At 43.9% G+C, this 25,938-nt stretch overlaps 1 protein-coding gene across 1 annotated transcript in view; it reads right to left on the minus strand.

Annotated features, from left to right (window-relative positions):
• The window catches only part of REEP1 (receptor accessory protein 1), a 138,210-nt gene continuing 112,272 nt past the window's right edge, over positions 1–25,938 (minus strand). The window contains exon 7 of the mRNA XM_027860460.1: positions 1–2,805. Coding sequence (XP_027716261.1) covers positions 2,795–2,805 — 11 coding nt within the window. The 3' untranslated portion in view covers positions 1–2,794. The remainder of the gene's footprint in view (positions 2,806–25,938) is intronic.

Below are 25,938 nucleotides of genomic sequence, written 5' to 3' on the forward strand. Positions count from 1 at the left end.
AATAATACATGTGCCCAAGGGCTATGAAAAAATATAAGTCAATACATAACCATTACAGACGTTTGAGCTAGCATTTTGTAAACAACCTGTGTCTGTAATTAAGCAAATTAAAAACATTGTCTTATTTTGTGGACAGAGCACAGCACTAAGCGTACATTTGGAAGCATTCACATTTCATGTCAGTCTATACACAAATATACAGCTTGTTGGATAAATACACATTTTGCCAGAGATATGAAAACTTCTCAGTTGTACAGTGAATGTCTGAGAGAGAAACCAACTCCCCTTATTAACACTTGAAGGAAAATTGAAACAGTCAAGTTTACATTAAGACAGCAGCTTGGACACCTTTTCTTATTTTTACCTAGAATGAATAGTAATACAGCATATCTGAGAGTTCTTCAAACATTTTTTTTGGCATAATTGAGTGCAAATTTGTCAGCTTCTACTTGTCAAAATTTCCTGTTGCATAATAGTGAGGAAAAAAAAAAGCTCGCTCACAGTAGGATTTTAATTTCTGCTAAAGTTTTTTTTTGTTGTTTTGTTTTTGGGGGGGATTTTTTTGCAAAAAGAAAAAAATTGCATAACTTAAGCATGCAAGCTGGGCTCCTCAGTTTTTTTCTGGGCACATTCAATGATTCTGAATATTTCCTAGTTGCTACCTAAAAGGTAAATATCTTTCTAAACCATAGAGTTTCTATTAATAACCTGCATTTGAGGTATATTTGAGGGAAATCACTTTTCTTTCCAGTAACATGTGGAAGTATTGTGACAAGGGGAAAATGCTTTGCCCTCTTTTTTTTTTTTAACCAATAGTGCTCAGGGTTTTCTCTTAACTCATTTAGAAGTGGGTTTTTAATTTTGTTTGTTTTGTTTTGTTTTTAAGAATGCTATAAAATCACTTGTAAAGACCCAAAGGGACTGACACTGGAAGACAGTTTCTGAGCCTGCTGAAATCCAGCTGGTTCACCATCCCCCAGACCCCCTGCTGCACCTTAACTATGTTAATAATGGAACAATCTTTAATAGAGCCTGGTTATATATTTCAGTTGACAGCAAGTCTTATGTGGTACATAGTAGTAACACGTGTTTTCTAGCCTACGGGACAGATGAAGGGTCAACACAGTCAGAGCTAAGGGATTGATTAACTGCTTTGTGAACACTGCATGCAGAAAACACTCACATCTCGAAAGCACAAATACTCAATATAGCTTCTCCTTCTTCTTTCCTAATCTAGGGATGAAAACACTATCCTAACACTTAGACTAAAATGAAATCTAACCCAGATTCTCCTTTTTAGGAAAAAAAAAATTAGGCTCTCAATTCTATATGGTGAGTCTGGACTTGACTCTTTTCCCATGGGGTGAGTTCATAAGTTCATGGGAAGTGTGTCTTAAAAGCTACCATGCACAGATGAGAGCAATATTTAGAATTCAATGGGAAGCCACACATAAATCGTGTTTTCTAGGACCGAGTTTTGCCACTAGAACTCTCCCCAAATCTTTCCTGCTCCTGTTATCACAGATAATTGCAAACATGTCTAGGATGTATTGGAAAGCCTCTCTTAAAAGTAAGAGATATGATTCTAGCTTCTTTTCACATGATACTGATTTCGTGAGCTGTTGTGACACAAGGTTTTTCACCCCTCCCATCTTTGTCTGGTGAGAATGGTTTCAGCATGAGTCAATGCAGGGAAGATGATGGGGAATCCTTACTGTTACCTAGAGTTTCTCATCTGCTAGGCTCCTTCTGTCCGGGAGTCCATCTGACATCCCTACGAGGTAGGTGCATGGTCACACCCTCAAGAAGCTTTGCAAGGTGAAGGGTCCTGCCTGTGGTCAGATCAAGCATGATTCTCAAGGTCCTAGCCCTGAATCCAACGCAGACCATGCCTCTTTTCACACTTTCCTTATTGCATGGTGTTCAGCTCACAGTTACATCTCAGCGGGACATCTGGGAAACCCTAAGGCTCACTGGGAATGGAAAAGAAAAACTGCAGAGAGGAGGGACCACCTGATCTCTCTTCATTCCATCTCTATTTTTTCTGTCCTCACTCATGTAGTGAAATACTTGCCAGTCACCCCCCTGAGCTGTACCTGGAAGCTTTTACAAATTCTACATAGGAACAAGCATGTTGTTGGGTTTGTTAATTTAAAAAACAAACAAACTTGCTTTTTTCATTCAGTCTCTTTACTAACTGTGAGCCATTTTTGGCCACTGGAAGTCTATTTATTTTAACCAAAAATACCATAAAATATAAAATACATGATGATCCAAAGTATTCTTATGGGGGGGAGGATATTTGGTTTTAAATACTACCATTTGCATTTATGGGAATAAAAACTAGGTAAACAACTGATAAATTACAAACTTATACCCCAAACATTTCTGTATTTCAGAAACACAGCAGAGATGACTTCCTCAATGATGCTTTTTTCTCAAGTAAATGATTACTGAGCTGTGAATACTCCCAACCTTAGGGACTTAGAGGTTATTCCCTGTTATCCCACCCTTAGCCCCTTCTCCCATGAAAATTAATTTTAAAAAAAGAGGAAGAGAAGAGAAGAGAGACACAGAGAGAGAGAGAGAGAGAGAGAGAGAGAGAAGGCCATGACTACAATGCTGCCCACTCAAAGCACACCCAGCTCCCAGATTTCTATGTTATTAAGTGAATAGCTCTTTAAGGCAGAGAAGAGGCGTGCTGTGGATCCCGGTGCTGCTGGCTCATCTCACTCACATGGTTTCAGTGGCAGGGGATGAGGTACATTTCTTCCTGAAGCGAGATCGGAGGATCCTAGGCGGTGCCTGTTGGGAAGACCAAAAAAAAAAAAAAATGTCATCAATTAAATGACTTTACATACAGGTGGAGGAAGTTTCTACACCAAAGAGATCTCTCCACATAGGAAACTGAAGATCCAGACGAGAGTAATAATCAAAGGAATGAAATGCAACATGGAGGAGCAGACAGAGGGAAAGCTGGCCTCAGAACTTGGAAGTCCCGAGTTCTAATTCCATCTCTGACACATTCTGGCTATATGGCCCTAGGCAAATCACCAGGCAACTCTCCAGGATTTAAAAGTGGCTAGACTGCATCAGTGGAGGGAGTCTTTACACAGGGAAGGTCCTTGTGTTGATGAAATTGTAGTTCTAAACTTCTCCAAAATAAAAAATTAATGATATTTCCAAGGGAAGGATGTTCCTGACCCACCATCCATGAGTCACAGGATTAAAGCTACCTTTCAACTTCTGTAGGAAGCAGAGACATACATTTGTGGAGCATTTGGCCAGAAGTCATAGAATCTCAGAGTTGGAAGGGTCATCCCGCATCATCTCGTCCAATTTATGAATGAGCAATAATAATGATAGCATTCATATAGTACTTTAAGATTTGCAGAGTGCTTTTCATATCATATCTTACTTGATTCTTACAACAACCCTGGGTGGTGGGTGTTGTTTTTGCCCCCAATTTACAGATGGGGAAACTGAGGCAGACAGTGGTTAAGCGACTTGCCCAGAGTCACACAGCTAGTAAGTATCTGAGGCTGGATTTGAACTCTGACCTTCCGGCCTGCAGATCTAGCAGTGCCTTCTATGATATTCTCAGTCAGTGGTGGTCATCTACTCTCTGCTTCAAGATGACCTGTGAGGAGAAGCCCACCACAGGGAGACTGGGCCACTCCACTTTTAGATAGCTCTAATTGTCAGAAAGTATGTCATTACAGCAAACAGAGCTCTGCCCCTTGGCAATTTCTACCATGATTACTGCTGGTTGTGCCCTTTGGGGTCCAAACAACAAATTTCATCTCTTGTCCATGAAAGCCTTCAAATACTTCAAAAACTTCTCCAGGCTATGCCCCCACCCAGTTCTTTCAACTGATCCTTATATAGCAAGGAATCAGTCCCTTCACTGTCCTGTTTGCTGACCCGCTTATCAGTGTCCTTTCTAAACTATGGTGTCCAGAATGGAATCTAGTATCCTAGATGGGCTCTGCCCAAGGCAGAGAGCAGACGGCTCTTATCTCTTTTTTTTTTTTTTTGTCTCAAAGACTTTTTATTAAAGAGGTTGAAATGCATCCTTTTGATTCTTGAGAGAAGCAGGCACACCTCCTTTGAAGGGGAGAGTGCCCTGGTACAGAAGCCAGAGCAAGCTTTATAGTTAGTAATTGCCTAACTCCTCCCTTCTGGATCAGGATCGGTCCTAATCCTTCTGGGTTACAATCTTCCTTATACGCCCCACCCTTAACATACATTGTGTGCCTAGAATTGTGTTGTCACTCCCCCCAACCCTGGACAGAGAAGTTATCCTGTCTGTGCTGATTTCTTATCTACTTATGTGAAAACTTAACTCTTTCATTTCTCACCAATTCCTACCTTTTTTTTTTTTAAGTGAAGATTTGGTTTCCACACCTTCCCAATTTCCTTATCCTCTAATCTCCTTAACATGATTTCACATTCTCCATCACTGGGGAAAGTCTCATTGGTACTTTTAATCATCATCCTTATATTGCCAGAGTCTGCCCTCTGAACTCCCACTGTGGGTCCTACTGAGATAATCTTTTTTGTGAGGGATGTCTCTATCAGTTGTTGTACCAGTCTCCTAGTGCATGGAGCTATACAATATCCTACAGCAGTTAATACTCCTGAATGGATACAGCCATTCCTTTCCATTTGCCAAACCAGGATTCTGTTTATTTTTTTGTTTGTTTGTTTGTTTTTTTAGGCAATTGAGGTTAAGTGACTTGCCCAGGGTCACACAGCTAGTAAGTATCAAGTGTTTGGTCTGAGGCCGCATTTGAACTCAGGTCCTCCTGACTTCAGGGACGGTTCTCTATCCACTGCGCCACCTAGCTGCCCCGCCAAACCAGCATTCTAACCATCCCTTTAATCAGTTATCTATCCCAGAGTTCTCTGCCAACTCCTCAGCTAAAGTGGTTAAACCTTACAGTGCCTTAGTGATGGTTCTATCTGGGGCTAATTTATCAATGCATCGGCCAATTCTTCCCTTCCTTCTCCCATATTGTTTTAAGTCCCCAAAATCCCTTGATGAAATGTTGCCCAGAGGTATGGCTCTCATCTCTTAACAACAAACAGCTAACATTTATATAGCATTTACTATGTGCCAGATACTGTGCTAAATGCTTTACAATTATCTCTCTTGATCCTCACAACAACTCTGGAGGAAGGTACTATTAATATCCTCATTTTACAGGTGAGGAAACTGAGGTAGACAAATTAAATGAAGAGTGCCTGATATGTTTATGACCATAGAACAGAAACACTCCTGTTCTCGATGAGAGCCTTGCCAGTATGGAGAGAAGCCAGCTTCACTGGAAGGACCCTCATCCTATGAGTGGAGTTCTTCCACACTATCCTAAAGTTATCCTATAAACACAAGCCAGGGGTTGTAGGACAAGACAGATTTTGGTTGTTTTTTTTTTTTTTTCCATTTTTGCCTTTGGGTTAGTGTCATGATAGCCAGGATGGCATCTTGCCTTACAGAATCTGTGCCCCTGGGGAAAGAAAGCACGTCCTTTCTGTGGGGTATACTTCACACCTCCACCACCAGATAATGCCAGACTCCCCTGCCTTCAAGTGGTCTCTCCCCATGGCCACTAGTTACCAAGTTCCTTTCCACAGGGAAGTGTCGACTGATGCCCTAAGAAGTGGGGTAAGAACAAAGGACGAACACCAACAATAAATGACAACTAGGAAGAAATCAGAGAAACTTCGGAAGACTTGTATGAACAGATACAGAGCAAAAGAGTAGAACCAGGAGAACAACCTACCTGATAACCACAATGACCAATCAGTCAATCAACAAGCAGTTATTAAGTGCTTAATTAATTAATTAATTAATGTGCCAAGCACAGAAATCAAACTCTAAGGAATGAAACGATCCCTACTCCGTCTGAAACACTTAGGAACCCTGATCAATGCAATTCATGAATTTAAAAGACTGATGAAGCTATTAGCCGCCTCCCCTCAGCAGAGAGGTGATCAACTATAGGGGGGAAATGAACCATTTTCAGACATGGCCAACTTACTGATTTGTTTAGCTTGACTCTACTTATCTGTTACAAGGGTGAGCTCCATGGGAGAGGGGGCAAGAGTGAGTTAATAGGAAATCACAGATGCAAAAGAAAAGAACATCATTATGACATAAGAAATACACAAAGGAAAAAAGTAATTCGAAGTAGGAAAGAAACAAATTGGATGATTTTATTACCAAAGTCCTAACTATAATATAAACTTCTTTTAAAATAAACCATATAACAAGAGTTTTTGGTTTTACATACAATCTTCTTTTTTTGTGTGTGTATTTAAGTATTTGCATTGGGAGCACCCACCCTGGAGTCAGGAGGACCTGAGTTCAAATCCAACCTCAGACACATAACATTCACTAGCTGTGTGACTCTGGGCAAGTCACTTAACACTGTTAGTGTAAGTTTCCTCATCTGTAAAGTAAGTTTGAAAAGAAAATGGCAAACCACCCCAGTATCTCTGCCAAGAACACTCCAAATGGGGTCATGAGGAGTACGACATGACTGAACACCTGGGACATGACTGAACAACAATGAGGACATAAAAGGCATGAGCAGAGGCACGAGGCTTGCTGAGCCAACCTTCCCTGTCCCAAATCCCCACCTTTGCCACATCCCCTGGAGGAGGCAGGGAGGGCATGTGACTGGGGAGAAGAGGGGGTCTCAGAAGTAAGGGCTGGTGCCTTTTCCAGGCTTCACAGATGATGGATCATTTTTATTGATATCTTTGTTTCTATACCACCTTAATTTCCATATATATCCTCCCTCCCCTACCCAACAAGACATCCCTTGTAGCAAATGAGAGAGAAAAAAATGGTTTAGCAAAACACACATCTACCGAGTCTGATAGTGTAAGTAGATTTCATCTTGAATGATAGTGGACATTTCTGTCTACCAAGGGAGGTAGTGTGATAGAATGGTTATGAAGACTTTGTCTCTGACATCTATGAGCTGTGGGACTGGAGGCAAGTGACCTCACTTTTCTTTGAGCCTCAATTTCCTCATCGTTAAAATGAGGAAAATATCTACAGAGGTGGCTGTGAGGCTCAAATGTGAACATACATATGTACACATACATGTAAATCAACATATATGTGTGTGCATATACACATCTGTATACACACAAATATCTTTGCAAAATTTAAAGTACTAGATAAATATCCATTGATGAGATTCCCCAAGTGGGACTATTACACATGAACCGTAAAGCATTATGGAAATGTGAGCCCCTAGTAAAACTCTGGGTAAATAGCAGATCCACGGTAGGGAAAAGGAGTTTCCATACTGGGAGTTCCCACATTGTAAAATCACAAGTCTGGATCCTCCCTCAAAAACCAACCCAACCAAACCAAACAAAAACAATAACCTGTCTCCAAAAAAGTAGCCATTCGTCTTTGGCCTGAACAACTCCAAGGATGGGAAATCTCTTCAGAAAACCCATTCTCAGCAATGTTTTCCCTTAGCTAATGAAATCACAGATCCAGTTCAACCCCCCCTCCCCCCACTCTGCCTCCAGTCATTTTTTTTTTTTTAAAGCATAGCCGTACAGGAACAGTTAATGCATTAACCTTCACTGAAGGGAAGAACGAGGTCCACTCGGGGAGTCCGTGGTCTTGTGACACCTAACTGAAAACACATTCTCCCTGGACTTTTTAAAGGGCAAAATCACCAGTTGTGTTAAATCCAATCCCAGCGTCTACTTTCAGTGCTCATCGGGAGTCAGAGCAGACAAACTCATCTGGCAATTTTGTTATTAAGCTATCATCCTGCCACCCAGGTTTTCAAACAAGGCATGACAAATCATTGCTTCGGCACTAGGCGAATTAGAATGAGGTCTGTTTTAGCTAATTATGTAAGATTTGAAACCTAGTAAAATGTGCATGCTTCAAGGCCTCTCATTATCCACAAGCCCTAAACCCTCCCTTGCTTACTTCAGCTAACAGGGGCTCTGATCCAGCTTCCCTGCAGAAGCTGCTTCCCAAGAAGGCGAGATAAGCAGGGGCACAGCCAGCCCCGCTGAGCTCCAGCCTCACTGTAGACAAGAGTATGGAACTTGGAGGCCAAAGGACCTGGGTTCTAATCCTGACTCAGACACTTAACCAGTGGGGGTGACCCTGGGCAAGTCATTTCAACTCTCTGGGTCCAAGTTAATTCATCAATAATAATAATAATAATAATAATAATAATGCAGTTCGTGGTACAGTGGATAGAGTGTCTGGCTTGAAGTCAGGAGGACTCATCTTCCTGAGTTCAAATCTGGCCTCAGACACTTAACTAGCTGGGTAATCCTGCTCTCTGGGTCTAAGTTTATTCATTTCTAATAATAATAATAATAATAATAGTAATAGTAATAGTAGTAGTAGTAGTAGTAGTAGTAGTAGTAGTAGTAATAATAATAAGGAAGCTAGGTGAGACAGTGGATAGAGTGCTGGGCTTGAAGTCAGAAGGACTCATTTTCCTGAGTTCAAATCTGGCCTCACACACTTCCTAGCTGTGTGACCCTGGGCAAGTCACTTAACTCTGTTTGCCTCAGTTTCCTCATCTGTAAAATGAGCTGGAGGAGGAAATGGCAAACCACTCCAGTATCTTTGCCAAGAAAACCACAAATGGGGTTAGGAAGAGTCAGACATGACTGAAAAATGATTGAACATCATCAAAATAATAATAATTGTTGTTATTTCTAATAAAAAATAATAATAATGACAGCTATAGCACTTTCCTCACAAGATTTGTCGTAAGGATCAAATAAAAGGAGACACATATGGTAGGTATAGGGTCTGGAGTCAGAGGTCCTGGGTTTAAATGTCTGTCTTGCCATTTACTAAAGGTGTGACCTTAGATAAGTGATGTACTATCTGAGTGATCCTAGGCAAGTCACTTTACCTCCAAAGTAAAGTTGGTCTATAGCAGATAGGTAGCAATGCTATCCCACTACCTGAGACTCTTTCAGGGGATTTGCACTATTTTCATAATAATAATGACATTATTTGCCTATTAAAATACTCTTCCCTTTTCCAACCACATATCTGTGTGAGGCCAGATTTTCTTTTTACACTTCAACCAAAAGAACGTATCACAACAGACTGAAAGCAGAAGCAGCTAAGAGATGCCAGCTGTCTTTAGCCAGATATTAAAGAGATTTGCAAAAAATATGTAAAACAATGCCACTTTTCTCCCTAAATTTTGTTTTGGAAAATATAGTTATATTCCATGAGACTATTGTATTTGTTAGCATATAATGAATTTATTACTATTTTAAAATGAATAAATGAATATTTTAAAATTTTATCAGCTTTAATTTCTAATGCAGTATTAACAATTATAACCCACATGTACAAAAGCTTTTTGGGGTCCTCAACAGTGTAAGAGTGTAAAGGGGTTCTTGATCATTTTTAAGGGGCCCAAGGCCAAAGAGTTTGAGAATTGTTGATCTATATGATTTATAGGGCCTCTTCAAGCTCTGAATCAACAGTCCTACTCATGTATGGAAGGAAAGCCCTTTGTTAACAGGTAAGCACTAATATCAATTATTATTCTGACTAGACTGCAAGCTCTGTGGGGCCAGGGAATGGGTATTATCTAAAACAAGGTCTCCTCTTACCTAGAGTACTTAATCGGTGTTTGTTAGGTTGGGTTGTATGAGTGAGGGGGGAACTCAAGAGCTGTGAATTTTTCCACTGTCAATCTCTCTTCAATTTCTTAGTGCATAGGAAAATTCTGAAAGGCAGAGAGTTGGCCTAGAAGCCAAGAAGATACATCTCTGACACATGCTGGCTGGGTGACCCTGGACCAGTCACTCTTTACTCTCTAGGCAACCATCCAAGACACTAAATTAGAGAGGAAGGGGCTGCCTTGCTCTGGTAGAGTTTCCTCCAATTGGCAAACCCAATCCCTTGCCCTATCCTTATGCCTCCCTTCAGTAGGACCCTGGAAGAAAGTGCAGATCTTCTGCCCTCTACCCCAGGGCCAGTCCTTAGCTGAACAGCCCATGCAAGTCACTCTGAGACTCTGAATGAGTCATTAACCTCTCTGTGCAAAACTCTCTTGCACAACTAATGCTGATCTGCATTGGAAACCACTGGTCTAGTCCAAAATAAAAATGACCCTAGTCAACACAACAGGATCTCGGGCAAAGTGTATTCTACAACCTTGACCTTGAGACTCATTCGAGATACTTGTGGTCTGTCCCACTGAGACACTGCACACCAGGTACCTCCAGAGGTATCTCCATCTTCCGGGGAGCTTTAAACTTGTACATATAATCCAACAGGTCCTCCTCCTCCTCCTCCTCCTCGTCAGAGAATATCAATGGGTCCTTGATCCGGTGTGGGTGTAGCTTCCATAACTTTACACCCCCCTCATTCACCTCTCCCTCAACCACTTAGAGTCCATTTAAAATCTACGCAGAGGAAGACAAAGTACAGTGAGGACAGGTCAGCTCGGCAGTATCCTCATGCACAGAAGGAGTGAGACCACACGGTGTTAGAGCACACATTCCACACAATACTCCAGGCATGGTTAGAAGCTTGAAGTGACCCTCAGAGAGTCAGAGGTCATCAGAGCAGGGAATCTGGGAAATCGCAGAGTCCCCCCTCACTCTCACTTTACAGACGAGGAAACTGAGGACTCAGTACCTGTGCTCTTTGTTGTTGAGTCATTTCAGTCATGTGGGACTCTTCATGACCCCATTTGGGGTTTTCTTGGCAAAGACACTGGACTGGTTCACCATTTCCTTCTCCAGATCATTTGACAGATGAAGAAACTGAGGCAAACAGGGTTGAGTGACTTGCCCAGGATCACACATCTAACAAGTGTCTAAAGCCTTATTTGAACTCAGATCCTCCTGACTGAAGGGGTGGCACTCTACCCACTGTGCAACCTAGCTGTCCACCTGGCCCATGGTAGGCTCTTAATAAATGTTTGTTGAATTAAGTGACTTGCCCAGAAGTGATATGAGTTGGTGTTGGGCCATTCAACAATCACATCATCTTTTTTTTTTGTGACCAATATCTCCTTGTGATGTGAGTGACCTTTTATTTTTTTTTAATTACTGTGGCTCCTCCTTCCAGATATAATTGATATTCCCTGCAACAAAAATTGAAGTTTTCACCAAGTGACAGTATTCAGTGAACAAATTATCTGCGGAATCTAGAGTTCAGTAAGCTTAACCAACAAGCATTTATTAACTGGAAAAAAGCTCCAGTGGCCAAATGGATAAAGTATTGGCCTCCTAAGCCAAAGTTTGTGGGTTCACGTCCCATCTAGGGTAATTAATTTAGAGAAGCAATATGGCCTCCTGCCTAGGGACTTAAGAGTAAGGAACATCTGTGTTTAAATCCTGCCCCAGCCCATGTTATTGTAGGCAGTGACTTATCTTGCCAGTGTCTGTTTTCTTATTTGAGGGTCCCATCTGGCTCTAAATCAATGATCATAGGCTCTAATAATCAATGGTCTTACTATGTGCCAAGGACGATGCTGGGAAGGATACAAAGAGAAAAACCAAATGGCCTCTGCCCTCAGCAAGCTGACATTCTATTAATCGATTCACTGGGAGACAAGCTTCTTTGTAATACGAGTCAAAGATTCAAAATCACATGAAGCCAATTTGGCCATGACGCATACTTTTACTGTTTGACAGCCTTGATGCTTGGCCAATTGATTTTAACGAGCACATTCCCCCTGGGCTCCTGTTGAGTCCTGTATGACATAAGTATCTCCATGAAAACTATTTTTTTACACTAGTTCGAGCATCAAAAATCAGGGACCAGGGAAGGAAAGGGATCTCTCTGGGGCCTCCCAACTTATTGTCATATATGGGCAAATATAGGCAGAGAGGTTCAGGCCTGGAGTCAAGAAGATTCTTCTTCCTGAGTTCAATACAGCCTCAGACACTTACATTGCAGCCTCAGACACTTACAAAGCTGTGTGACCCTGGGCAAGTCACTTCACCCTGTTTGCCTCAGTTTCCTCATCTGTAAAATGGGGAAGTTAGATTGGACCACCTCTAAGGTCCTTTCCATCTCTGAATCTGTGATCCTGTGAATAATATTTTTGTAGTCACCCTCATTTTTCTGACAACTAGCAATGTATAATAAATTCCTATACGTCCTATATATTATTTCTACCTTTTGTGTAGCAGAGTCTCTACCACTGGAGTGTGCTGTGGTGTTAGGACTTACATCCTCTTTATTAAGAGAGATGTTGCTACACTGTAATAACACCAGCCATGGGGAAACAACTGAATGAATGAAAAAGCGTTTATTAAGGAAGGTAACATTTAGAATTTGGATACAATTCTCAATTGGCTGCTTGCTGCATCCTGTTGCTCTTCCAAGACAAAGTCAACAGGTGGCAGCACGAGAGCACAATAGTGTTAACCGAGCCTCAGAGCTCGCCAGGGATGGAGCAGCTAAGAGTCTAGATGTATTGGTATTGCCCAGCTGCGTGTCCTGGCAACTCTGGACTGACCTTTGGCTCCTCACTTTCCCCCCTCCTCCAAATCAGAGAATTTAGACATTTTTCCCTTGTCCTGGATGATTTGGGTGGAGAAACAGTGATTTACAGTCAACTTACTAGAGGTGTAACTTTGTCCAGTCACTTTACTATGGAGGAAGGGGGAAGATGGAAAGGGGGAGGGGAGAGAAGAAGAAGAAGAAGAAGAAGAAGAAGAAGAAGAGGAGGAGGAGGAGGAGGAGGAGGAGGAGGAGGAGGAGAGGAGGAGAAGACAGAGAGGGGGAAGATGGAAAGATAGAGAGAAAGAGGGATAGGGAGAAGGCAGAGGAGAAAGAAATAAAGGGAGAAAAAGAGAGAAAAAGAGGAAAGGAGAGAGGGAAGATGGAAAGATGGAGAGAGAGAGAGAGAGACAGAGACAGAGAGAGAGAGAGAGAGAGACAGAGAGAGAAGGGGGGGAAGATCACTTAGGTCAGCCCTTTCCTTTTACAGATGAAGAAATTGAGGCCTAAAGAGAGGATATGACTTGCCCAAAGTCACACAGTAAGTGGCCAGGCTAGGATTTGAATTCAGGCCCCCTTGCCTACAAATCAAGTGTGTATATGATACTATTATGAGATACAATCTAGAGTCCCAAGCCCTGAGTTAGTGACAGTGGCATCAGAGTCCAGAGGGGCTGCCCCGTCCCCCCCAATCAATTTAAAATTTTGCTGTCTATACCTAAATATATCTGTTTTTGTGCCTTCTGTTATTAGGGGCTCAGGACAATTTTACCCTTGTTAGGAAACATGTCATCCGGGACAGGCCCCAAACCCATCTTCCCTCTTCAGATCTTCCCATTAGCTCCCAGGGAAGCAGCGTGCTCTCCTCAGCCTCCCCCCCCCCCACCCCCGCCTTGGTTACTCAGCCCCCACCCCCCAAGTCAGCAAACACAAATCCATCCAAGACTAGTTAGTGAAAAACCAGGCCACACACAGTGGTAAGTGAGTCAAAGGAAACTCATGCAAATCCAGAACACTTACATCAAAGTCCCGTGATATTTACATAGAGAAAAGAAAAGAATACACTGTTAGAAGAAATCACACCCGCACACACTTTAGCATCAGGGAGCTTTTCCCTTTCTTTCTATTGTGGGCCTGTGACTCAAGGGGAAAAAAACCATCTAAGTAAAATCCACATAAATAGAAGAGCCTCCCCTCCTTTTTTTGAGGGGAAGGATTGATTGATCTATTTTTAGATGCAGAAATGAGTTCCAATTGCTTGCTTTTTAAACTGACGAGAAGGAAAATGGAGTTATATTTAACAAATACATAAAGAAATAATACATATATTTTAGTTCTAAGTTGTATATGGGGTGGGGAGAGGACTTGTTAGGAGAAAAAGGAAAATGAAAGAAGATATTGGTCCTCAAACACTATGCCTCATCTCTCATCTCCAACCCTTTGCAATGGCTGTGCTCTATGCCTGGAATGCTTTGTCCCCTCACTTCTGCCTCCTGGTTTCCCTGGTTTCCCTCTCCAAGATTCAGTTTAACTCCTATGTACTTCGAGAGGCTTATCTTTCAAGAGGTTCCCCCCCCCCAACTCTCTCCAATCAGGCGCTAGTGCCTTCCCTCTGAGGTGACCTTTCACCTGCTCTGTATAGTTCTCGTATGTACCCAGTTGTATCCCCCATCAGAATGTACTCTTCTTGAGGGTAGGGAGCATGTTTCTGCCATCTTTGTATCCTTAGCACACAGTGCCTAGAACATATTAGTGCTTAATAGATGCCTGCTGACTCTCTGACTGATCTGGAAAATGGGTAACTGAGTTGGTTTTTACTTGTTGTTACAATTTATTCCAACAGCGCAAACTTTAGGGTTTCCCTACAGTTGGTGTACCCAGGACAGCTGTATCATTAAAACAGATCATTTCTTTAAGACACAACTTTTTGTAACTCTAAGACACGGTGCCAAGGCCACCACCGGCTATGCCAGGCTGGTCCTATTACCATGACCTTTTGAAATAAGAGAATCAGAATCACCAAATGTTAGAGATAGAAGGTATCACAGAGCTCACAGAGCATCACGGAATTTAGAGCTAAGAGGGATATGCATCATTACCATCATCAACAAGCATTTATTAAGTACTTACTGTATACCAGGCACTGTGCTAACCACTAGGGAGACAAAGAAAGTCAAACACTTCTGAGGAGGGACAGGGTTAAAAGAGAGAATAGAATAAATGGTGGGTGGGATAGGATGAAGGGAAATATAGTTAGTTTTTCACAATTTGACTACTGTGGAAGTGTTTTGCATGACTACACATGTATAACCTGTATCGAGTTGCTTGCCTTCTCAATTGTGGGGGGGGAGAAAATTTGGAACCCAAAATTTTAAAAACAAATGTTAAAAATTGTTTTCATATGCAACTGGGAAATAAGATATACAGACAATGGGGTGTAGAAATCTATCCTGCCCAACAGGAAGAAGGGGAAGGGTATAAGAGAAGGGGGGGCAGTAATAGAAGGGAGGGCAGATTAGGCTGTCTTGGGGTTGGGGGAGGGATGAGATTGGGAGGAAATTTGGAATTCAAAATCTTGTGGAAGTGAATGTTGAAAACTAAAAATAAATAAATTAATAAATGTTTAATATTTAAAAAAAAGAAAAAAGAAAAAACAGTCCCTGCCCTCCAGGAGCTTACAATCTAGTGGAGGAGACAAGAAACGACTATGCACAAACAAGATACATACAGGGTAAATGGGAGGTCTTCTCAGAGGGAAGGTGCTAGCAGTGAGGGGTCCAAGAAAAGCCTCATGAATGAAGTAGGTCTGGGTGGAGTCTTGAAGGAAGTAGGTGGAGGTAAGCAGAGAGCTTTCCTGACCTGGGGACAGCCAGGGGAAATGCCCTAAGTCAGGACTATTGTGTTTGAAGAACAGCGAAGAGGCCAGGGTCATTGGATCCTAGAGTCCTTGATGGCAAGTAAGGTAGAAGAAGACTGGAAAGATGGGAAGGAGTCAGGTTATGGAGGGTGGCTTTTTAAGCCCTTCAAACAGATCTCAGAGGTCATTCAAGTTTAATTCCACCTTTAATTAAGTGCCAACTATGTGTAAGATGTTTATTGTGCTAGGCACTAGGGATTAAATGTCAAAAAAACAAAAGTCAGTCCCTGCCCTCCAGAGGCTTACATTCTACAGGGGATATAACACCTATAAAGATAAGTAAATACAAGATGATTTGAGGTGGGGAGAGAGAGCCCCAGCGAGCAGGGAGACCAGGAAAGGTTTCCCACAGGAAGGGAGACGAGCTGAGCCTTGAAGGAAACTAAGCATTCAAAATAGGCAAGGTGAGGAAACTGAGGCAAAAGAGGGAACCCCAAAAGTCATCTCATTGGACCCCCTTATTTTACAGATGGGAAAACTGAGGCCAAGAGAGGTTAAAGAACTTGCCCAAGGTAAAAAAAAAAGGGGGGGGGGGCAGAGTAAATAGCAAAGATGAGATTTGGACTTAAATCTCGTGACTTCACACACATTGCTCTTTCCCCTGCCAACCCCCCTCCCCCACCCTGCGACGGTGGCTTGTGTGCATACTTTGCCTATCAATACAAGAGGTCTGCTCTGTCCTCTCCAGTCAGGGACAAACTCTAACCAAAAGGTACTACCCATAATAAGGCAGGTACTCAGCTGAAGTGGATAGTGCTGGAGAGATCTAAGTTCAAATCCTGCCCAAAGCACTTATTAATTGTGTAACTCTGGGCAAGTCACTTAAACCTCCGGTAGCTTCAGTTTCCTCATCAGTAAAAGGGGGATAATAATAGCACCTACTTCACAGGATCAAATGAGATAATATATGTGATGTAAAGTGCTTTGTAAAGTTTAAAGTACTACATGGAATCTAGTCCTTCTTCTTATTATTATAGGGTCCTCCTCCCACAATGTCAAAAAATGTTTTTACATGTAACTGGGGGAAAATAAGATAGTATTTTAAAAAATGTAACTGGGAAATATTTAACAAAATAAATGAAAATACAATAAAGCGTAGACAATGTTAATTTGTGCTTTTCTAAGTTGATCTGCAGCCAGTAGTGATCCTTAAGTGCAGCTTAGTAGCTGAGGTCTCTATGAGTCTGACACCATTGCTCTAAACAAAGATACTTCCCTCAAGCCTCTCACCACCCACCTGTCCACCTCTATAACTTCACTCCTACCTTCTCCCCATTTTCACTCCTCACTCCTGACCATCCTTTGTACCCTCACCCTCCTAGAGTTCAGGAATTTCTATGTGCATCAGGGTACAGACAACTAAAGACCTAATCTCCAAAATTAACATCATTTGGTCTAGGGGAATGAGAGAAGAGGAAAAAGATAAGAGAGAAAGGGGAAAGGAGATGGAGCAGGGGAAGGGAAGGAGGAAAGAAGGTGAATCAGCTAAGATGGAAAACCAAGGTTTGCTCCAGGAGTCCAGGCTCCAAACCCAATCCACTCTGTTATTGTAATAAAACCCTCTCAGTTTCCCTGTTGAAAGAGACAGTCCAGGGGCAGCTGGGTGGCGCAGTGGATAGAGCACTAGTCCTGGAGTCAGGAGGATCTGAGTTCAAATCCAGCCTTAGACACATAACACTCACTAGTTGTGTGACCCTGGGCAAGTCACTTAACCCCATTGCCTAGTCAAAAAAAAAAAAGAGACAGTCCCCTTTAGTGGGCGCAGGAGGAGACCCCAATGATGGTGCACTCTTGCTCCCTATCCTCTTCTGCTTGGGTCAACCCTGTCTGTTGCAAATAGCTGCTCATTTTTCTGGCTGCCAGCTCTCCTGTGCATACCAACCCCTCTGAGACCTTGGCCATCACTTCTGGCTCCAACTTTAAGTTTTTCTGATCCCTACCCTGCGTGTCTTATCTCCATTTCACAGTCAAGGAAACTGAGGCAGACAAAGGTTAAATGACCTGTCCAGGGTCACACAGCTGATAAGTATCTGAGGCTGGACTGGAACTTAGGTCTTCCTGACTCCAAGTCCAACACTCTATGTGTGGTGCCACCTAACTGTCTAGGTAAAGAGACATAAAAATATAATCCTTTCTCTTCTTTGCAGAGGTGGGGGACCAGAGGTGTGGAACACTGCATCTACCACCAGACTCAGTTAATGGGCTGGTTAATTTCAGTGAACTGTTTTCTCCCCCTCCCCCTTTCTTTTTTATTTTTTGTTACAAGGGACAGTTCTCTGTGTAGGGGAAAGGGCGTATATTTAGAAATGAAACAGATGTAAAAATACATATTAATAAATATTCAAAATAAATGCTTCTTGAATGAAAGCCACTTTTCCTCTCATTGACCCCAGGAAATTCTCTAAGGCTCTATAAGTCACAGATGAGTTCCAGATCTGCATTGGTGGAAGGAATTTCCATGTGGGGAGTTCTTTGCATGGAAGAAGTTATAGGTCCAGACTCTCCTGAAATGCAGACTTGGTGCACACTCCATAAACATAGCCACAGACTGTTTTTGTTCGTTTGTTTTTTTAAGGAGAAAGGATTTTAATGAGGATCAGAAAGCATAAGGATTTTCCTGAAAATTTATAGCTTGGTACACTCACACAAATCATCAAACCATTAAAAAGTCTATTAAGAAAGCAACTATTCACAGTAACCTGAAAGACCCAGGCCCCACGGTTTCTTGTCCATAGGTGGAATGCCACAGATTCTTAAACCACTAAGGAGAGTAGGGTTGGGGTGCGGTGGGGGAGGAGAGAGAGGCGGGGGACGAGGGGGATGGGGTGGGAAAGGAGCGGCTGAAGAGAAAGGAGGGAGGTCTCTCTCCCCTTGGAAAGCCCCTGCCCCAGAATTATGCGTCTGCAGCCTTCCCTGCTCAGGTTGGCAGCGTCACCAGCCCCACCCTTTCCTCCATCTGTTCTCATGCGGTCAAAGCCATCTCAAGCAGCTAGAGGATGCCAATGAGTCTGGCTGTGGTGCAGGGCTGGTGGAGGGAGGGGAGTGGGGGAGGGGAGGGAAGGGGAGGGGAATAGGGGAGGGAAGGGGAATGGGGGAGGGGAGAGGAAGGCAGGCTGCTCATTAGTTCGGTAAACTCAATGCTCCAAACCGTTAGAGCCACGTGGTGAGCATCTGGGGCCTGGCAGGGGGGGATGGAGAGGATAACCCTGGGGTCTGGGATGCATCTGCTGGGATGCTGTGCTGATAGGGGATCACTACTTACACTGGGCCTCCCAGAAGGAGGAGGCTTGGTCTTGGGGTTCTCCAACCCCATTTAGAATGGAGGCTTTGAGAAATTCTGGGCTTGCTCCTTCTAAGTACAGAGAAATTGGGGCTCTAGCCCACAGACTTCCAATACCCACGGGGCTCTGGTGGACATTCTCTGTGGCATCAGTAGGACTTGGAGAAGCCCAAGTCCTCTGGTTCCTCCAGCCTCAACCCACCATGAGTTACCAGAGTACCCATGCCCACCTCAGGGCATTTTAGACAAGCCAGGCAGCCGCCTCTCTGTAAGACTATCTCCCCTCCCTTCTTCAAGACACAAAGAGATAGCTATGGGGAGCTATGGAAGAACCAGGATTCCTCTTCCTCCCACAAAGCACAACACAAGAACCACACAGCTGAAAGGGGCCCCCAGTTATCTGGCTCCAAAGTTCAGGTTAGAAACGTCACAGCCATCAGGCCACTACACAGCAGAGAGGATGGGACATTGGGTCCCTCCCACTCACCTTTCCGGGTCCTACATGAGGAACAGCAGGTACACACTGGAGATAGAACAAATCGGCCATCAGTGATGCTCCGGGGAGCAGAGGAGGGCATGAGGCCCATGACAGAGGGGCAAAAGGGATCAATTTGGTGTCAAAAGACCTAGTTCAAATCCTACTTCTACTCCTCGTGAGGGATCTGCCAAGTCGTTTAATCTTTCCAGGTGGGTCTCAGTTTCCTGAGTAGAATGGGGGCATGAGAGAGACACGGGCACAGTGGTTGAATGGCATATTCTCGTTGAAATTCCTGTAAAACCTTTTGCAACCCCAAAGTGATGCAGAAATGTGAGTTATAGAAACACTACCATCCAATATCCCCCAAAGTAGGCTCTGGGAACTCTGTCCTCATTCTTAGGAAATGAGACTGTTGGATTCAGTAGCTGAGAAGGTCCCTTCTGGCTCAAAATCTATGAGCCTATAAATCTCTGGAGTCACACTACCCAAAGGAGCTTAGAAAGGATTGGGAGGGTGAGCCGCAGAAGGTCCAGAGGGGGGCAGCCAGGATGGGGAGGGGCCTTGCCTTCAAGCCCTATGAGAAACAGAAGAAAGAATTGGGGGTGGGAGATAACCTGGAGGGGAGGAGAGAAGACTCAGGGTGGGTGGATGGGAGGGAGGGGCAGTCATGATTTCTATCTTTAAGTATTTGAAAGGCTTCCGGGGACAGAGATTCTGCGGGTTGGGGTGGGAATAGCTGAGATTAAAAACGAAACCCTTTGGGATCCCAGGTCCTCCAGTGTCCCCTCCCCACCCCCCCACATACACATTTCTTTTTCAGGCAGCTAGGTCACACATGGGATAAAGCATTGGATTTAGAGTCAGGAAGTCATGAGTTCAAATCCAGCTGTAAACTTACTGGCTGTGTGACCCTGGGCAAGTCATGCAACCTCTGACTACCTCAGTTTCTTCAACTGAAAAATGGAGATAATAGCGCCTACCTCCCAGGGTTGTTGGGTGGATAAAATAACATTTGTAAAGTGTTTTGCAAACCTTAAAGCACTATATAAATGCTAGCTGTTATTATTATTATTATTATTGTTCTCTTGCGAGCCTAGAATGCCCTCCCCGCAGAGAACTAAGTTGGCTTGCTTTGAACCTTGGGCCTCTGTCTCGTAATTTTAGTGCTTTTCCTGCTACACTCTGTGTCCCCCATGACCTCTAGTAGAGTTGTACCTGCATGAATCATCAGAAGTGGGTAATTGACATCCCATGGATTCTCCAAGACCCAACTCACATAGCACCTCTCCCACCCCCTTCCATAAGTCCAGCATAACATAAGCCTACCCCACGCTGCCTCACCCTCCTCAGAACTCCCATAACACTCATCACCACACACAAATGAACACATAACTGGACCCCATTTTGTCTTCCTCTCTGATCCCGATGTGTAAGTCCCATAGCCCCAGAAGTCCCGAAGGGCAGAGACACAACCATCTTCTATTACGTTTATATTCCTTTTAGGAGAAATGCATTAGGGTTGCCCCAGAAGAAGATCCCACTTCCAAGCCAACCCCAACCCCAAGTTTGAACCCCAAGTTTACCTACATGGTTCTTGCTAGACTTTTCCCTAAAGAGTCCCCAGCCTGGGCCTTGGCCTAAGTCCTAGAACCTTTAACTATGGGAAGACACAGAGTACCATGGTGCAGTAAATTCTAAGTCAGAGGACCTGGGCTTTAATCTTACCACCACAGTCACTACCTGGAGGACTGGAGACAAGTCACTTGACCTTTCCAGGGCTCAGTTTGCTCATCTATAAAATAGGTAGGTTGTATTGCCTATCCGCTTAGGTCTCATCCTGCTCTAAATCTCTGATTTCCCTGCCCCAGAACTATCAAATGGAAGGGGAATTGTTTGTTTTACATAGCTCCTGGGGCAGAATGGGTGGAAATGACAGAGTCAGATTGACACTCAGTGGAAGGAAAAGCTTGCTAATAATAACCATTCCGGGCCAGGAGTTTCTACGATGGTGTCCTGGGTCATCTTTACCATAGCTGATGTTTTCCTGGAGGCAGTTTCTATTTAAAGCTTGTATGGCTTCAATCCTGGCCCCTGGGTCAGCCCATTGCCTTGTCCTGCCCTATTCCATGACTGCCCCCCAGCCCCCTAAGCCACAAGTCAAAGGGAGGAAGTGATGAGGAGAAAATGGTCATGTTTCAGCAGAGTTCACCCTCTGCACAATCGACCTGCAGAGCTAGGGTTCATCCGGGGTCCTCCCAGGGCTGAGCCCCAAAGGAGAGAACTCGGTTCTGCAGCCTTGAGAGGCCCCTGGAAAAAAGGGGGTGTCCTAAGGGAGCTTGCCACTGGTGCTCGTGACAATAAATGATAGGAATCAAGGGGGATTGCCTTTCTACAGAACACTTGGAGATGTGCAAAGCGCTTTACATAGGATATCCTCACAACTCTGAAAGGTAGGTGTTCTTATCATCCCCATTTTATAGTTGAGGAAATTGATGGTCTGAAGCTGGATTTGAATTTGGGTCTTCTTAACTCCAGATCTGACACACTCTCCCCCTAACTGCCTAATAGAGGGCAGCAGGGGCTGCAGCGATCATGAAAAGCACAAAGACCAAACAGCAATGAATCCAAAATGTTTTTACCTGGCCCTGGAATGTAGACACAGACACAGACACAGACACACACAAACAGACATAGACACAAACACACAGACACAGACACAGAGACACATACACACACACACAGACACATACACAGACACACACACAGATAGACAGACACACAGAGACACATACAGATACAGACACAGAGACACACACAGACACAGACATACACACACAGACATAGACACACAGATACACATACAGACACACACACACAGACACCCACAGATACAGACACACAGACATAGACATAGGCGCGTACACACACACACACACACACACACACACACTTCCACATTCACTCTGCATTCAAGTCAATGACCTTGGCTGTGGTGGATAGCACAGCGAAGATGATTTCATCTGGCCCAGGGTTTTCTAACCCATTTTCTGTGTCTTGGACACTTTGGGTGACATTCTGGCCGAGTCTATGGACTCGTTAGAATCATGCTGCTAAATGCTTGAGATAAAATATATATATTTACAAAGGAAGCCAATTATTTTGTAATAAAGACCCCATGTTTTCCTATTCAAGTTCCTAGATCCCCAGAAATCTATCCGTGGACCCCAGGTTAAGAACTTCTGATGTAGCCAAAGTGCTTCACCCACCTTGGAGCGCTATATTATGAACACCACCACCATCCTCTAGCTATTAATGGTTAGTCAAGGCACCTCGGGGTAGTCACTAGAGCTGGTCTCAAGCCTGGAAGACGTGGGTTCAAGTTGCACCTCTTGCCCATTCTGGCTCCGTGACCCTGCGTACGTTATACCCCCTCAGTACTCTAAGCGTCTCTAAGACTCCAAATTGCAGAGAGGGTGTCAACCTGCCTAGGTGGAGGGAGTTTCTTCATCTGGGAGCTCTCTAGATCACTGAAATCACAGGTGCAGTCCCCATCCCTATCCCTACCCTATTCATGGTTAACTGTTTGGATCATGAAGAAGATTTCACAAGGATGGCCTTGGCCCCAACAGCCCAAGAGTCACCAGAGCCTCTGAACCCACCCAGATTTTACTGTTAAGATGCTTTTCTAGGGCTATGAACCCCATGAAGGTTAAGCCCTGTGATGAATCTTTTTCTTTTTTTTTGGAGGCAGTCAGGGCTAAGTGACTTGCCTAGGGTCACACAGCTAGTACGCATCTGAAACAGGATTTGAACTCAGGTCTTCCTGACTCCAGGGCCGGTGCTCTATCCACCATGCCACCTAGCTGCCCCCATCATGAATCACTGGTAATGAGCCAGCGGCAGCCGCTGCCCTAGAATTCCTTCCTTGAACAGACACAGCAGGGGCAGGAAGTCATGGGAGAGAAAACCCGAAAATCCAAATCCGAAGAGAGTTTCCAAAAGGCAAAGGCTGCTCTGAGAGCAGAGGGGAACGAGGCTCTTCAATCACAGGGCGCTGTGTCTGTCTGTAACTTGCCTTTCCTCTCTCTCAGCTGGAAGGATGAGTCAGGAGCAGGGCTGTTGGGCAGCTCAATACCATGTATGTCTAAAAATCACCCTGAGCCCTCGTCAGCTCTGGCAGATGCTCACGGCTCGGGGCAGGCCCGACCTGGCCCTCCCTCCTCCCACTCCAAGACTGCCTGATAAAGCCAGAGTTCTGGAGCTCATTTAGCTTCCCTTAAACCCAGCTAATCCCATCACCCAGCCTCCTGGTGTCCCCTTCCCCACACCAACGAGGACAAAAGGCCCTTCCTTCTCATCTACCCCACCTCAGAATAAAGAGGCAGTCTGGGGCCATGGAAAGAGAGCCAAATTGGAGATCAAAGGACCTGGTTCAGATTCCAGCTCTAGAATTCACTGCGTGTTGTCCAATCCCTGGGCCTCAGTTTCCTTCTCTGTAAAACAAGGGAACTGGACTAGATGGTCCTTACAGATTTAAATCTATGATCCTATGTTTTGGGAGCTCAGAGGCGGGAGACATCACCTCTAGTTGAACGGATCAGGGAAGGTTTCATGGAAAAGACGGATTGGAGCTGGGCCTTGAAGGACAGGAGAGCACAGACATCTGGAAGGCAGACTCTCTCATGCTTTTTGCCCCCTTCTAGGTTTGTTTGTTGTTGTTGTTGTTGTTGTTTTTTTAGGCAAGTGGGGTTAAGTGACTTGCCCAGGGTCACACAGCTAGTGAGTGTCAAGTGTTTGGTCTGAGGCCAGATCTGAACTCAGGTCCTCCTGACTTCAGGGCCAGTGCTCTATCCATTGCACTACCTAGCTGCCCTGAGGATTTTTTTTTAATTCTTTTTTTTTTTGTTGTTAAGGACGAGGGAGACATAGACATGTTTTTGTTTTTGTTTTTAGACAGTAGGGAAATAATAGACAGGGAGAGATGGAAGATTAGGTGAGAGAAGGGATGATAGAGGGTCTTCTGGAGAAAATGGGATAGAATGGACCACTTTTGTATGTAGAGGAGTTCGCTTTCACAAGAACCATCTCATGTGAGATGAGGTGAACATGGAGATAGTGACAGAAGCCATCTGGGAGACGTGAGATGAGGAATGGGGAGAAAAGGGAGCTGTCTGTGAATGGTCTCTTTTTTTTTTTTGGCTAGGCAATGGGGTTAAGTGACTTGCCCAGGGTCACACAGCTAGTAAATGTTACGTGTCTGAGGCCGGATTTGAACTCAGGTCCTACTGAATTCAGGGCCAGTGCTCTATCCACTGTGCCACTTAGCTGCCCCTTTAAACTCTTTAATACTCTTCTTCCAGGAAGAGAATCCTTGCCTGCCTCTTCCTAAAGCAGAGCCCTTCCTCTGCATGCCAACCCGCTCCTTTCCCCCAGGGTAACGTTGGCCTTCACTTACAGGTAGAAAAAGTCAGAGGGACAGAGGAGACCAGGGCTCTTGAAATCACTCAGGAGCCCTGGTTTTCCCAATCCCTTCCAATCCCCTGGATAAAGAAAATGCCCCCTACTCTGCATCCCCAATACTATTAATAGATTTATACTCTCAAGAAATCAAAAGGGGCAGCTAAGTGGTGCAGTAGATAGAGCTCCAACCTTGGAATCAGGAGGACCTGAGTTCAAATGTGACCTCGGACCCTTGACACTTACTAGCTGTGTGACCTTGGGCAAGTCACTTAACCCTGATTGCCTCACCAAAAAAAAAAAATAAAGAAGAAATCAAAGAAGAAGAGGACCCATGTGTACGAAGATGTTTATAGCAATTCTTTTTATAGTAGCAAAGAACTGGTAACCAAGATGTGACTATTGATTGGAGAATGGTGAACAAATTAAACTATATGAATGTAATGGAATATTATTGTGCTGTAAGAAATGACAAAGGGGACGGATTCAGAGAAACCTGGGAAGACTCGTATGAACCCATGCAGAGTGAAATAAGCAGAACCAGGAGAATACATCGTAGCAAAATTGGGAAGACAAATAACTTTGAAGATCTTGAGAACTCTGACCAATGCAATGATTAACTATGATTCCAGAGGATGGATGGTGAAGCCTGTTGCCCAATTCCTAACAGAGAGGTGGTGGACTCAGGGAGCAGGGCGAGATACACATTTTTGGACATGGCCAACTGGGGAAACTGGTTTGCTTGATCATGCATATTTGTTACAAGGGTTTTATTTGTCTTTGTTTCTTTTAAATTGGGCTTGGGGAAGGGAGGACAATTTATTGTTGTTGTTCAGTCATCTCAGTTGTGTGTGTCCCACTCTTCATGACCCCATTTTGGAGTTTTCCTAGCAAAAAAATGCTGGAGTGGTTTGCCATTTCCTTCTCCAGCTCATTTTACAGATGGGGAAACCGAGGCAAACGGGGTGAAGTGACTTGCTCAGGGTCTCACACCTAGTAATATATACTGTTAAATTAAAAATAAAATAAAATGAAAAAAAAGCAATTTTGGACAGGGCTGACCCAACCTTCCCTAGCTTTCCTGCCAAATAATGTTGCTGCCTGTTGGTATGTCTAAGGAATATTGGAGAAAAAACAGACTCAACATCAAAGGCATGGTGAAAAACCAGGTCTCTCTTATTGGGCTGCTTTTTGGAGGCTCTGGATGGATGTCTTACAACTTAGGAGGAACTATAGGTCATCGTTACTACTACTACTATTACTACTACTACTACTACTACTACTACTACTACTACTACTACTACTACTACTAC

The sequence above is a fragment of the Vombatus ursinus genome, unplaced genomic scaffold (genome assembly GCF_900497805.2).
Source record: "Vombatus ursinus unplaced genomic scaffold, bare-nosed wombat genome assembly UNPS02014181.1, whole genome shotgun sequence".
Lineage (NCBI taxonomy): Eukaryota > Metazoa > Chordata > Mammalia > Diprotodontia > Vombatidae > Vombatus > Vombatus ursinus.